This window comes from Pygoscelis adeliae, unplaced genomic scaffold (assembly GCF_000699105.1).
Source record: "Pygoscelis adeliae isolate BGI_AS28 unplaced genomic scaffold, ASM69910v1 Scaffold331, whole genome shotgun sequence".
In the NCBI taxonomy this organism is placed as follows: Eukaryota; Metazoa; Chordata; class Aves; order Sphenisciformes; family Spheniscidae; genus Pygoscelis; species Pygoscelis adeliae.
Window position 1 is genome coordinate 344,229 of NW_008824037.1, and position 13,875 is coordinate 358,103.

Consider the following 13,875-nt stretch of genomic DNA (forward strand, 5'->3'; position numbering starts at 1 on the left):
CAACGCCCAGTGCCGTGCTCTCCGGAAGGTGGGTGCCCGGCTCTCTCGGCCCCTCGGGAGGCGATGCTGGGGAGAGGCTTTCTTGCCGTATTGGATCCCGGGGAAAGGGGCTAGCGCTTTTCTTTCTCTTCCTTTGCCTTCGGTTGGAGATACTGCTGCCCCTGGCAAACCCAGAGGGAGTGAGCTCTCGCCCTGGAGGGATCGAGTACATGGTACTTCATTGCCTGAAGAAAATGCATATGCTTTCATTAAGTGGTAGAAATTATTACAGATCACTTTACTTTTCCAGCATCGTCTTTTTATCCTTTTTCCCCTGTAAGTTTGTGCACCATGCCTGATTATTTCATATTTGGGGAAAAAGTGGTAGAGGGGAGGAACTGGCAACCCTGGATGGTGTCTCTTGCCCCAAAAATGTCCGTCTTGTAACTGTTTCTTTAAACATGTTTCTCTTGAATATAACAGAAAGGGCCTTTAATTTTCTCGATGATGTTACTCTCTGGGACTGGTACTTTTGCCCTAAGACCTTATGTGTATTCATTTAAAGTGAAATAAATACCCTCATATTTAAAAAGTGTGAATGCAGTTATACTTCATTTAGAGGTAGGAAGACACTCCAAATATGTTCTGTTCATAATTTTCATAGAGAACATGACCAAGTTCTCACCAAATGACGCATATTTACTGAGTTGTGCTTAGAAAGCCTCTGATAGCATTATTGCAAAACATCTGAAAAATGCATGTTTTGGGAAGGAAAATAGAAACTACAACAAAAAAGGAAGGCCTAAATAAGACTCCCTTCTGTGACAATTCCAGTAGGGAAATAAGGTAGAGCTAAGAATTCCACTAAATGAGAGGAGTCAAACAGTCTCCACAATAACTGTAAGGACTCACAGAAAAAAAAATGCCCCCCAAAACAACAGATACTGGGGTACAAATTAATTGACTTGGGCGGAGGGAGACATGCAATTCCATATTCCACAGTGAGTGTGCAACTTCTGCTGGTGGTTTCGTTTTTTTCAGTGTCTTATTGCCTACCCTGAAGGGTTTGAGATGGGAAGATGCATTTCCTTCCCCCGACCCCGAGTCCCAATTCCAGCAGTGTTCCTAGAGTTGGTTTGGTGAGTAGGGAGGAAAGGGTTCTCCACCTGGTATGGATGACTCAGTGCAACTGAAAGTGTTGGCTTTGGTGGAAACCCAAGCTGGATGCTTGGCTAACATCCTGGAGGGTTTATCATCTTTGGGAGCTTTTGAGGCATGACTGTCTTTCTGGTGTTTTCTTAAGTCAGCGGTAAATCAGCTCTTTAGAAGGTAATCAGACTCTACCCCGTTGTAGAGAACTGCAATGCAAAACAATCAGACTTCCTGTCAATGAATGAAAATTGATTAGTAGGGATTGCCTTGGTGCAGCATTTCCCTCGATGGGCTTTCTATTCTACCAGTATCATGGATGTTTGCAAAACAAGCTGGCTAGGTCAAAATGGAAAAGACTTCTTATGCTATATTGCTTCTGAATGGTAGTGAGACTGTAATCATTTAGGAGGGAACACTAGACTTAAAGTTGTCATGTTTAAGTCAATGCTGTGGGTTTTAGACTTCCAAAGTTTGTTGGAATCAAGTTCAGTAAATGAATTTAAGGTGCACCCTCTAATTCTGCTAGTTGTTCTAAATGCGTCTTCATGTCTCATGTCCATGGTCTGGAAGAATATATACTGTAGGTACTGTTTTAGGATCTAATTCTGTATTCTTGTTCAGCTGAAACAATTAAAAATTATTGGCATAATTTGTTCTTGTTTATATGAAATACTGCAGTTCTGCCAAGATCATAGCTGAGACTGCTAAATAATTCTGTGAAGAAAATTGTTTGGGAAGCAGTATGGTGGAAGTGTAAGTTATTCTTAATTTTGCTCTTCAGTTTGATTTTTGAGATACACGATCATAAGGTCACAGTTATTAATTGGCACATATAAAATGGTGTGATGGTAAGTACTGTCTACAAATACATGGAATATGAATCTCTTTTGTAACTTGAATATGAGTGTGAAATGACAATTTTTTGTGTTTCATGTTAGGATAGCGTTAAGTTCTGTCCCGTCTTTCTCCTTGAGACTTGCAAAGTGGTGTGTGGTGGGCTGTGTTTTATGTATGGTTCATGGCATTTATAGCAGCACTTAATGGTGGGAATCTAACTGTAGCTTCTTTGGTGTTACTTACCTGACCCACTGAGGGAATTTATGAAGTTTTGGAAGCTATATTTGTGAATTGTTGGAAATCTAGGCCTGTATCTGTACTGTCCTCAGTATATTGGCCCAGATTAAAGGGACAACTTTCTCAGTCCTTCTGCAGTGTAAGTAGCACTTAAGCCCTGATCTCTAGAGATATTAAGAGATTTGGGTGTCTGACTATCTCCACAGATCTGCTTAGGCATGTCATGACAAATCCCAAAATGTCAGGAAGCTTACTTATAATACAGGAAGCTTTGTGAGAAATCTTACTGCTGTTTCTTCAAAGACTATTATTAATAGAATAATATAACTATAAACTGTCCTTTTTTTTTTTGAAAACAATTGGAGTAGGTGATATTGTGTTCGTTTGCGAAATTACCTTACTAATATTTGAGCTCTTAATATAAAGAGAATGTGTGTATCTGCATTCCTATAGATTGCTGCTGAATGTCGAAACCAATTCTTCATTGTGGAAGCTAGGTAACATCTTTTAATCAGGTGAGAAACATGCTGTGACACAAGGTAGACTGTAAGCAGATACTTAAACTCTGAACAGCAGTCTTGTACTACAGGTCTTAAAGTATATGACTTCAAATTTACATACAGTATAACTTAGGTGAGGTGAAATAGGTGTTTCCCCCCGCCAAAACCACATAATAGGTCAAGGTACAGTTAAGAAGAAGAAAAAAAAAAACCCCAAACCTATTTGACAGCTCTCCTGACTCCCAATACAGCAAGCTAACAGCTGACTCCTATGTTTTTATAAACTGTATCAGGGAAATGTGTCTTTATTATGAAGGCAGTAAGGTATGCAGGAATGGACTCAATTCAAGATTTTAACCCATTTTAGAAAAAATTGTCTCGTAACAGGTCTTGAACTTAGAGCTTAATGAAGAATCAATTAGTAAACTAAGTCACAAATTAGAATTTAAGTTGCACATTAATTTCAGTTTGCAGAGGACCTGTCTTTCAAGCAAATGTCAAGCACACTTAAGTTTTTGGGTGTTTTTTTTTCCTTCCCCCCACATTAATGGTTAGTGCTTCTACCTGTCCGTCAAAGGTCTTACTGTTGTAGTGACAGGGTATGACTGCTCTGTTTGTCTCTGAATTAAGTAGGTGTGAAAGTGCTAAAAGGCAGAAATATCTGAGCGTATCCCTAAGAAATGTAGGAATCTAAGAGGTAGACAGTGTATGGCCAAGACAGTGTTGGAGGAATTAGATTGTTAATTTTTGTAAGTGATAATTTTTTACATACTGGGCCATAAAAATTGACTTCTGATCATGAGCAGTTGTGTGAGAGGGCCTTTTTCTGTAATGGCCTTCTTGAATCTCCTGAGGTACCAAGAGCAACCAAAGGAGACAAACCTGTACAATTAGATGGTTTGGTTCTCTGCAGGGAGTCCAGAAGCTGAGTTGGTATCCATTACGCTTGAGTACTTGTATTAGAAGATTACTTAGTAGCAGATCTCAATAAAGCAGAGAAATGTATGATGAAGCTCAGTCTTTAGATTTGCCTATGGTTTGCTTTCAAACTAAAACTTGTTACAAATACTGGAGAAAACCCCTCTTTTATTTAGAAAAGCATATGTTCACAGGTTGAAGAGATGATAGTGATGACTTAGAAATCGTGTTCTTGTTGCAAGAAAGACTTGTGGTAGTCCATAGGATTGATTATGCAGAAAATACCACTGTTGCTTAGATAATTTGTCCTTATCTGTTTCTCTGAGTGCATAAAGGTACAAGTATGCTTTGTAGAACTGTGTATTGCAGAGTCATGCAATCAAATGTTGGAAATGTCTTGGCTGCACCAGCCATTACAAACCTTATACAAGGAATAGCAGTATAACCTGCTGCTTTCTCCATAAAATCATAGCCTGAGCCACTGTGCATGATGGATATTCTTCGGTATTTCCCCCCCCCCCCCCCCCGTTGGTGTTCTCACCCCCTGGGGGTATCTGGGAATATAGTTGTTAGGTTCTTTTATGCTCGTTTTATAAAAACTTGTACATTGTGGTAAGTGTGGCATGCTCTAGATAGGGAGCTTAAGATATCAAAGGATTATCAATTTTTAGTACCTCAGTAGTTGCACCCTGCTTTTAATTGCCTGTAATAATCTACTCAGGGTGCTTCAAGCACGTGAAGACCTTGGAAGAAAAATCGCAGAAACTTATGTAGTGTGTAAGGATAAATGTTGTGTTCATTTCATGTTTTTAGAAACTAAAGGTGCAGTGCTGCAAAGTGGGGTGAGCTAATCTGACAACTGACTGTTGAAAGAGGGATGTCCTCTCTTCCCTGGGATGTCCTCTCTTCCCTGGCTTTCTCATGTTTACTTGGGTTGTAGTCTGACCCTTAGAGCCAGTTCAGTTCTCTAAATTGTAAGCAAGATTTTTTTTTTTCCTGAGTGGTTGTTTTCTGGGCTGGTGACCTGAATCAGCCAGTTGAGAGGTCAAAGAAGTGTTGAGCTGGCATGAGGGAATTGATAGGGATAGCAGGGAAAGCTACCCCCCCACCTCCCTGCAAGCTGCTGGACTGGTTTAGCCATCTCTTAAGTCTTGCTTGCCAAGTGCAGGATTTCTTAAGAGAACAGAAAAACCTAACATGGGCAATGTAATAGTGTGTTTAGTAGTAGAGTTCCTAATGGATGAAAAGATGAGCCCTGCCTTCTCTTGGCTTGAATTTGGAGCTAATCTTTGTAGTGAATAGGATGGTGCCCACTGATGCCAGGTGGAGGCCTGCAGTTCTAGGGAGAATGCAGTCTATAGGCATTAATCTTCAGTTACACTTGTCACTTAATGAAGAAAATACACTTGCCCCTATTTCTTCAGCTCTTTTTTGTTCTTGTGTTTGTTCTTAGCAGTTTGCTGCTACTACTAGGTTAGTACTTACTATTTGCTTCCGTTTTTCTGGATCACTTAAAAATGTTAGCATGCTTCCCAACACAGATCACTGTGTGATTCCACTGGTGATCCTTCTCCATTCTGAACACTTGAGTCTTATTTTCATACCCTGTTTCCTGTCTTTCAGCCAAGTGTTTATCCATGTGAGGACTTTCCTTCCTATCCCATGGCAGTTGAGTTCCTTAAAGAACCTTGGGTGAGGGACCTTGTCAAATGCCTTTGGGAAATCCAGGTAGACTATATCAATCATGTCTTCCTTGTCCATATGCTTGACTCATTCAAAGCATCACAGTAGACTTGTGAGGCATTACTTGCATTTACAGAAAGCCATGCTCTACAATATAGCCTTTATGCATATACCCACTTATTCAGTTTTTTTATGTAATTCCTGTTAACTTGACCCCTTGTGAGTGTTAGGTTAATGGGTCTGTAGTTCCTCTTGAGTGTCTGCTGGGAACCCTTCTTAAAAATTGATGTAGTGTTAGTCACTGTGTGTTTGCTGCTGCTACTGAAGTCTTAACGGAGAGGTTATACACAACAGTTTAGGATCAGATACTTTATTTTGAGTTCTTGTGACTTGTTACTGATCATCTTCTGTTCATTCTTGGAATGAACAAGTACAAGACTAGTACTGAGTCTTCTCTGAATACTGGTTATGGTGCACGTTCTTTTATGGTGAACACATGTAGGAAGACTTGTTTTTTGTGCTGTATCCTTCACATCCTTACATCACACTGAATGCTTATTTGCAGCTTTTAGCTCCTGAAATAGATATTGAGCAGCAGCTTAAAACTTGAAGATCCTGGTCTGCTTTATTCCTCTTGGATGGTGGGAATAGAAAGGAGTAAAATTAAAACACAACTTCAGTTTTCTGAAGTGCTGTGCTTCTGCTGCTGTTAACTTCATAGTATTTAAAAATGCCACCTTCTGGGTTTTCCAAAGGTTCATTTTGATTTGAGCCTTCAGCATGATGACCATCAAGTCATCTCCATCCCACCTTTACTCAGCAAGCTCTTTTTCTGTTCTTATTTTAACAAGCTTTCTCACTTAAGTAGTTCCTCTTTTGGAAGTTAAGCACACCACTAATAGGTTTTCTAGCTCTTGTTTTTCCTGCGGTAATGTTGAACCAATGTGTGCTGTAGCAAAGGTTAGTTACTTCAGCAGTAAGGTTGAAACAGATTCTGTGTATTGTTGAAAATCAGATTAGGAGTGCCCCGTCGTATGCTATATAACTAGATGCTTCATAAAACAAACAAAAAGAATCAGACACTGTAGCATCATGCTTAGTGTGAGACTTAAGCACTGTATGATACCTGAACTAGAGGTTGCAAATACTGTAGTTTTGCCCCAACAGGTTCTCTTCTTTAGTCCATCAGCCCTTGTTTAGGCCAAGTGGTTTTATGTTATAAGCACAAACTTTGATAGAACTGTCAGATACTTACGTTTGATACATGATGCTACTCCTCTGGTATGGGTCTACTGTTTCTTAAGTTTTGTATCCTATATTGGGAAGATTTTTTGTGTTTCCACTAAATTTGCTGTATATCAGCTGTTTCCGTATATTCTTAAACAGGGACGTTCCAGTTCCCCCAAGTTGCTTGGGTTTCTAGAGTTTGAGAAGCAACAAATACTTAATGTTTCTCATCTTTATCTGGTAGAGTCATTCATTATTTTGTGACCTAGTAAGTTTTGTTATCAGCTGTGCCCTTTGTACAAATTCTGTGGTTTGACGCCTAGTAGATGGTTATCAAACATGCTTCTCAACACTTGTAAGCTTCCCCATTACTTTTTATCTTAGAGTAAGGCATAATCTTTGTCTTTCGTATTAAAAACAAAAAAACCCAACCCCAAGCCATGTACCAGTTTGCTTTAAAAAATCTTTTGTAGGTAGTACTCGGTGTAGTGGCAACCACTGTCCAAATCCTTTGTGTTTTACGAGCTATGCATGTCTATCCCTTCTGTTACTCCACAGTGGCTGGAGGTGAGTCAGCAATGTTTGCAATGAGGAGCCAAGCATCTTAATCAGAGTAGTAGAATGTAGGAACTTAAAAAATGGCATGGGCATTATTATAGTTTTGTAGTATCTTTTGCAGTTGTTTTGAGTCTCAGTTAAATGCCTCTTTCCAGTAAGACATTTGGTCTGATCAGGTTTGTATAATCTATTTATTGTAATATTTCTTATAATAACCAACAGCATGTGCCTGGGGAAGGATATAAATCTAGGGCAAGTGTGTCATTCTCCAAAAGATTCCCCTATTCGTCTACATTTTACATTTTCAGGATTTCCTGCTCTGAGGGTGGCATGATCTGACAGTAGCATACTAAGGTGACAGCCACAATCAACTGAAAGGCTGGAACTTAACCACTTAAACTGCGATCTCTGTCTTTTTGAATCTGCATAACACTACTTTTTCCATAATGCAGTGTAAGCATCTCTGGATTGTGTATGCAATGAGTTGTCATTACTGCAGTAATCCTTCTTACTGAAATGTAATCTTGGACTTGTATTTTGTCTTTAATGGTCTCTGAGCTTTTCACCTCCTTGTGGAATCTTCCAGATAGGTAAAGCTGCACTTAGAATATGAAATATTTGTTCTATTGGCAGGCATATATGGCTTTATTCTTGTATAGAATTAGTTTTCTATTGGAGAAGATACAGATATGCTGTCCTCTTGCTTTTGTATTGCCCGAGTTCTTAAGATTATTCATTAGGCTTAAACTTTCAGGGCTGGATTATGGCTTTACCAGGGAAGACCAAGGTATATGCATAATACTACTTCGTCTTGTTGAAATACCAGCCCAGATTTTTGTGTTGTAAGTAAAATTGGGCTCTTTACTAAACTAGAAACCTTTTTCTCCAACAGCTTTGTGGGTAGGCTGATAAATCTTTTCACTTTGGGTAAGACACTTGTTTATGGGTGGGATTTTAAGCTGTGGTTATGTATTTAACTAGTAACAGGATTAAGATTTTGAAGATAAGACCTTCTAGTTCCCTTCCTCAGTGTATTGAGAGGCTCTGTACCTAGTATGAAGAGTTTGTGAACCTTGTGGGTTTTGTGCTTCAGCACAAATGAAGAAAACCTCAGGTGCTCCCCTCTACCCCCTAGCATCTTATTCTTGATGGCTATCACTTGGCAAAAAGTCTATTTGGCTTATTAACAACTCATGGTCGTAAAAAAAATCTTGGGGTGACAAGGCCTGTTTTCTGGTAGTAGTGCTGAGCAGTTGAACTGTTTTCTTTTGGCACCATTGTTTCTGTGGTTATGGTGGTTCTACAAGATGATAGTTAATGACCTTCCTTGCAGAAGACTGAAGAGATGCAACAGGGCTAATATGTACTGACAGGCTGTGCTTCTCCTAGGACTGGGTCTTGGGAATGCCTCTGTAAAAACTATTGCTCATCTTAAATTTGATTTGTCATCTGGTGCGCAGAGATGTTGGACATCTGTTTCAAGGGCTTGTAGATGTCTAGGCTAGCAATAGATAAAATTGTGCAGAAGCTAAGCAGTTGGTTAAATTTGTAATGATATGTTTGCGTGCTCTGAGAATCAGATACTCATTTACAGGGAACAGCAAATCTTGTGTATAGTTTTTTCTTTTAAATTTCCATATTAGACAAATCTGCTTCTAGGGAAGAGATTGTGAAGGAAACCTGTAGTACAATTGATAAAACTTTTTTCCCCAGTTGTTGCAATTTCCTGATACAGGCCAGAAGATCTTGGAAACTGTTACTGTGCATGTTTCTCATCTCCACGCTTCTGGAGTAATTATTACATGTGTATCATTGTTTATTATATGAGATAGGTGTGAATAGTTATTTTACTTCATCAAGAAGCAGGATTTCTATAGAAGTGTGGTAGTACATTCCTTAGCATGACTGAAATGCTCTGTAGTTAATCCCAATTGGTAAAGCACAGAAGGATATAAACTTCCTTCTAAAGAAAAGCTAGATCTTCTGTAATCTGTGCATTGCTGGATGACTGCTAGAGACTACCGGTAGGGTGCACAAGGCTTCAAGTGTAATTGAAAAAGACATGGTCTACTTCAGAAACCTGCCAGTTCCAGAGAAGGTATTAGTGTTACTCAGTTTCCTCTGGCTTTCATAACTTCAGAGAAGATCTAATGGGACAAAGTTAATGTGATCATGGTTAGTTAGGCTTGCCACATATGTATAACCAGGCGTGTTTGATTAAAGCATAATGGTCGTGCTGGGTCAGGCAAAAGATCTTCAGAGTGATGGTGGATGCCTGGAAATGAGCATCACAGATTAATAGTATGGCATGACTACCCCCTCCTTTTTCTACACTTTAAATTATTTGTGTTTACGTAGAGGATCTCTCTTCAGCTCATGAACTTCTACAACTAATGGTTGAAGGGAGGGCTGTGCATTCACAAATACACGTTAATTTCTTAAACTGCAGATGTAGTGCAGTTTCAATTACTCCTCTGATCTGAGGGCAGTTAATCATTAAACTTAGACAAGCCCTGCATTTCTTGCTGGAGCTTGGCAGAGGTACCCAAGTAGCAGAGACTGCAAGTCTTAATTCCCGTTTGTCATCTTTGTTGACAAAAATTAAGTCAGGCACGTTATTGCTGTGGTTTAACCCCAGCCAGCAACTAAGCACCACAGAGCTGCTCGCTCACTCCCCCCTGGTAGGATGGGGGAGAGAATTGGAAGAGTAAAAGTGAGAAAACTCGTGGGTTGACATAAAAACAGTTTAACAGGGAAAGCAAAAGCCGTGTGCACAAGCAAAGCAAAACAAGGAATTCATTCACTGCTTCCCATGGGCAAGCAGGTGTTCAGCCATCTCCAGGAAAGCGGGGCTCCATCATGCCTAACGGTGACTTGGGAAGACAAACGCCATCGCTCCGAACGTCCTCCCCTTCCTTATTCTTCCCCAGGTTTATATGCTGAGCATGACGCCATATGGTGTGGGACATCCCTTGGGTCAGTTGGGGTCAGCTGTCCCGGCTGTGTCCCCTCCCAGCTTCTTGTGCCCCCCCAGCCTGCTCGCTGGTGGGGTGGGGTGAGGAGCAGAAAAGGCCTTGACTCTGTAAGCACTGCTCAGCAGTAAGGAAAACATCCCTGTGTTATCAACACTGTTTCCAGCACAAATCCAAAACATAGCCCCATACTAGCTACTATGAAGAAAATTAACTCTATCCCAGCCAAAACCAGTACAGTTGCTGTGGGTGTAGCTCTGCTGTTTTAAGAAACTTGAAAATATGAGATGACTTAACTCGCATACTTTAAAAAAAATTACAGCTTTGAAGTAAATTCTTTGTATAGATGGTAGGGTCATTGTTGAGGAAATAAGTCATAGTGCTTGTATTATTTAAGTTGCATATTGTAACTATATCATATTGCCTTTAACTTAGCTAGCTTAAATTACAATACTGCATGCTTATGTTAATATTAACTGTATGTATGTGGAGTGTTTTAGGGCAAGTCTTGAAGTTTTCAGGAAAAACAGATCATTTTGCAATAGTAGGATGGTGTTCTGCAAAAGTTTTATCAAATCCTTGGTGGACTTATTGTTTCTGTGATTTGGAGAAGCAAAATCTACTGGTAGATAGGGATTTTTTTTCCACTTCTGGTAAGAATAGAGCCACTATAAAATTTTGTCCTACACATGTGGAGACCTGTTGGAGACTGATGACACTGTTCCTTCTAGGGAAAAAGATTGAGCCTACAGTTTCCATTGCTGAAATAGCTTTTGTCTGTTAAGATTGTGAGTTTTGGCACCTGAGCAAAAAATTGACAGTTAAGCTTCATCAGTTTCCCATTGCTTGTGCTGCCATGACACAGCAGAACATAAGGAGGTAAAGTGATGGCGGAGGGATGATGAGTGGGCAAGGTAAATAAACCACAGAACAGTAAAGCATCATATTATGGGAGGCATAGCCTAATTACATCATCATGCTCTTGGCAGAAGCTAAATACGTTGGACTCAATCTTAAGTGTCTTTTCCAACCTAAGCGATTCTATGATTCTGTCATTCTAGTGTCCCTCTACCTGGCAATGTCCTGTTGAGTAGATGGGATAGTTGGGGCTTAGTCCCATTCATTAATGGTCTTGTCTTCTGTCTGTGGGCTTCCCACCAGTTCTAGAAGCTGGAAAGTAAATGGTGAATGAACTGAAGCACTGTGTGGCAGGACCAAACCTATGATTCCTGGATGTCTCATACTGGGCTCTCAATTAGTGTGTATTTAACATTTTTGGCTTTTATTTTTCTAATGTCGCAAGCAATCATAATGTGGTTAGGTAATGAAAGGATTATAACCTTCCTTAAGAAGTTCAAGCTTTTGTTCCACTTGAGTATAGGAAAGCTATATTTAGCAATAATTTTTTTAACCTCAGGTTTAGAAGCCCTTTTCAAAAGGTTTAAACTATAAATATTAATTTATATTTTGTGTGCTGCTTTTCAGTGTAAGTAGCTGCTTGGCATGGGTGGATATGGTTGCTCTGGTTATCCTCAGGATGACTTTTTTGTTACTTCTCCAAGCACCTAATTTTTCTTCTGGTGGTTTCCTCTTGGAACTTTGACTTGCTTCCCTAATAGTACTCATACTTCTCTACATCTCTTCAAATCTGGATTTTACTTTTTGGTTAATTACCATGTTAGACTGTATTCCAGTTGACAAATCAGTGGAGCATGCTGTAATTGTTCAGTTTATCCTTACCGTGCTGAAAGCTAGCTTACATTTGCTCATGCTTTTCCCACTATTCACTGCCTTTCTGAAGCACTTCGAAGAACACGCATTCCTGTAGGATTGTGCTGATAACTATTATCCACTGTGAAAAACGTTTGCTGCTAATACTAAATCCTTTTTGTCTGTCTCTTAAAAAAACAAAAACAAAACAAACCAACCAAAAACCCAACTGTCTTTAAAGAATGTTTTTTGGGACCCTTGTCAAATGCATTTAAAAGAACATCAGATACCTCCTTTGTGTACATGCTCATTGATTTGTTTGGAACACTCCAGTATTAAAAGTGAGGAATAACTGTGTATGAAAGGAGGAGGGAGCCTATTTTCATAAGCTATGATTAACGTACAACTTCTGTTGAATGGTTTGAAAGATGCTTTAGCTGTGAGAATAATTGTCTGACCTTTTCCTCCTAGAAATGGTTGAATCAATGAAGAAAGTGGCTGGAATGGATGTGGAGTTGACAGTGGAAGAAAGAAACCTGCTTTCTGTTGCATATAAAAACGTGATTGGAGCCAGAAGAGCTTCCTGGAGAATAATCAGCAGCATTGAACAGAAAGAAGAAAACAAAGGTGGAGAAGATAAATTAAAAATGATTCGGGAATATCGGCAAATGGTAAGATGTAGTTGGTGTTGTAGCATAATGCCATTTAGTTAAGGTCCAGTTTTGTTACCCTTGCCATAAACTGCTCTGGTATTCTAGATTGCCTGCAGTGTGGTGAGCTGTAGTAAGGTGACAGTCTTGAAAGGATGAAGTTTGTTCCTTGTCTGGAGAATAAATATACTTGGTGAAGGGGAGAGATTGGGTGTTTTTGTGTAAACGCTCAAAAGGGTAGTAGACCTGAAGGAGAAAGGGAGGGCTTTTCCTTATGTGCATCTGCATATCTGCTAAGTATTTGAATGGTGCTGGCACTTCTGTTTCTTCCCTACTTACTCAAGTGTGAGGCTGCACATGCTCAGGAGGCCTTATTCTTTCCCTTCCAACCTAACTTATCCCAGGCAACTTTTTTTTGGAAAATTAACCATGTCAAAGGAGGTGTTTGGCTGTTAAGCTTCTACTTCTGATAAAAGTTGCTTTAGCTCATACAGACTTTGACACTTGGTGCTATTGCAGTACTCCATCCTACAGAGTTCAAAATACTAACACTGTTGGTTGAAATGCCAGTGAATGGGGAGGGATCTTCAGTGTTGTTCTTGGCATAAAGATAGGCAGTGTAAGCCAGATGGCCACTTTCATTGACTCCTTTACCTTGTCTTTTATCACTGTGATAGTTGCATTTCATGTACATTGGCCTTGTTTTGTTACTTTTTCCCCCAGATGAAAAACTGGCAGGAGTTGCTCTAAACTAAGTGCTTAGCAGTTGGGTGACAGTAAAGAATAGTTGCCTAGTCTTGTACAATTGAACTGGCAGACCTATATTGGCTCAGACAGCTATGCCTGCATTGAAATGAGTGCTGAGATAGTATGGCTTCTCTGACAGCATCTAGTTCTTAGTACAGATTTTTTTTTTGTGTGTGTCCCTAAGCTGGTCAGTTACACTGATAGCAGTTAAAGCAATCAATTTGAGATAAAGCACTCTGTGTTCCTGGGGATGGGGGATGTTAAGATGTCATGGTCATCTCAGCTGTGAAACTTGGAAGTGTAACAACCTCTAGGGCCTTGCTATTTTCTCTCTCTTGAGAGGGGGAAAAACTGATGCACATAACTTCATGCTGAGTCTAGGCAGTCTGTGCAACTTTACCTAAAATGGAGAACTTGGAGCAAGCTTTGACTTTCATCGGTAAGGGCTAATGAAACCTTCGGCTATTAGAACAGTGAGTTGTTGTTCCCCCCTCTTCCTTAAATGATGGTTTAGCACGGAGCAGGCATGCTCCTGTACTATTTAAATCCCACACATTTCTGCAGACTTAATCTCCATTGAGGACAAGTGCCTCCACATGGTTCAGATCTTCACTTCCAGAGAAACAGTGGAGTCTATTATATCACCTGGCACTGATTCATATACCACCAATGGGAATGATGTTGGCTTGGAAATCTGGGCGCAGG

General features: G+C 39.9%; 1 protein-coding gene across 2 annotated transcripts in view; it reads left to right on the plus strand.

Moving 5' to 3' along the window:
* YWHAE (tyrosine 3-monooxygenase/tryptophan 5-monooxygenase activation protein, epsilon) overlaps positions 1-13,875 on the plus strand; it is a 26,701-nt gene that overhangs the window by 1,452 nt on the left and 11,374 nt on the right. For both annotated transcript variants that reach the window (XM_009333443.1, XM_009333442.1), the window contains exons 2-4: positions 9,299-9,300; positions 10,609-10,615; positions 12,245-12,444. In XM_009333443.1, the coding sequence (XP_009331718.1) occupies positions 12,247-12,444 (198 nt within the window). In that variant the 5' untranslated portion in view covers positions 9,299-9,300; positions 10,609-10,615; positions 12,245-12,246. The remainder of the gene's footprint in view (positions 1-9,298; positions 9,301-10,608; positions 10,616-12,244; positions 12,445-13,875) is intronic.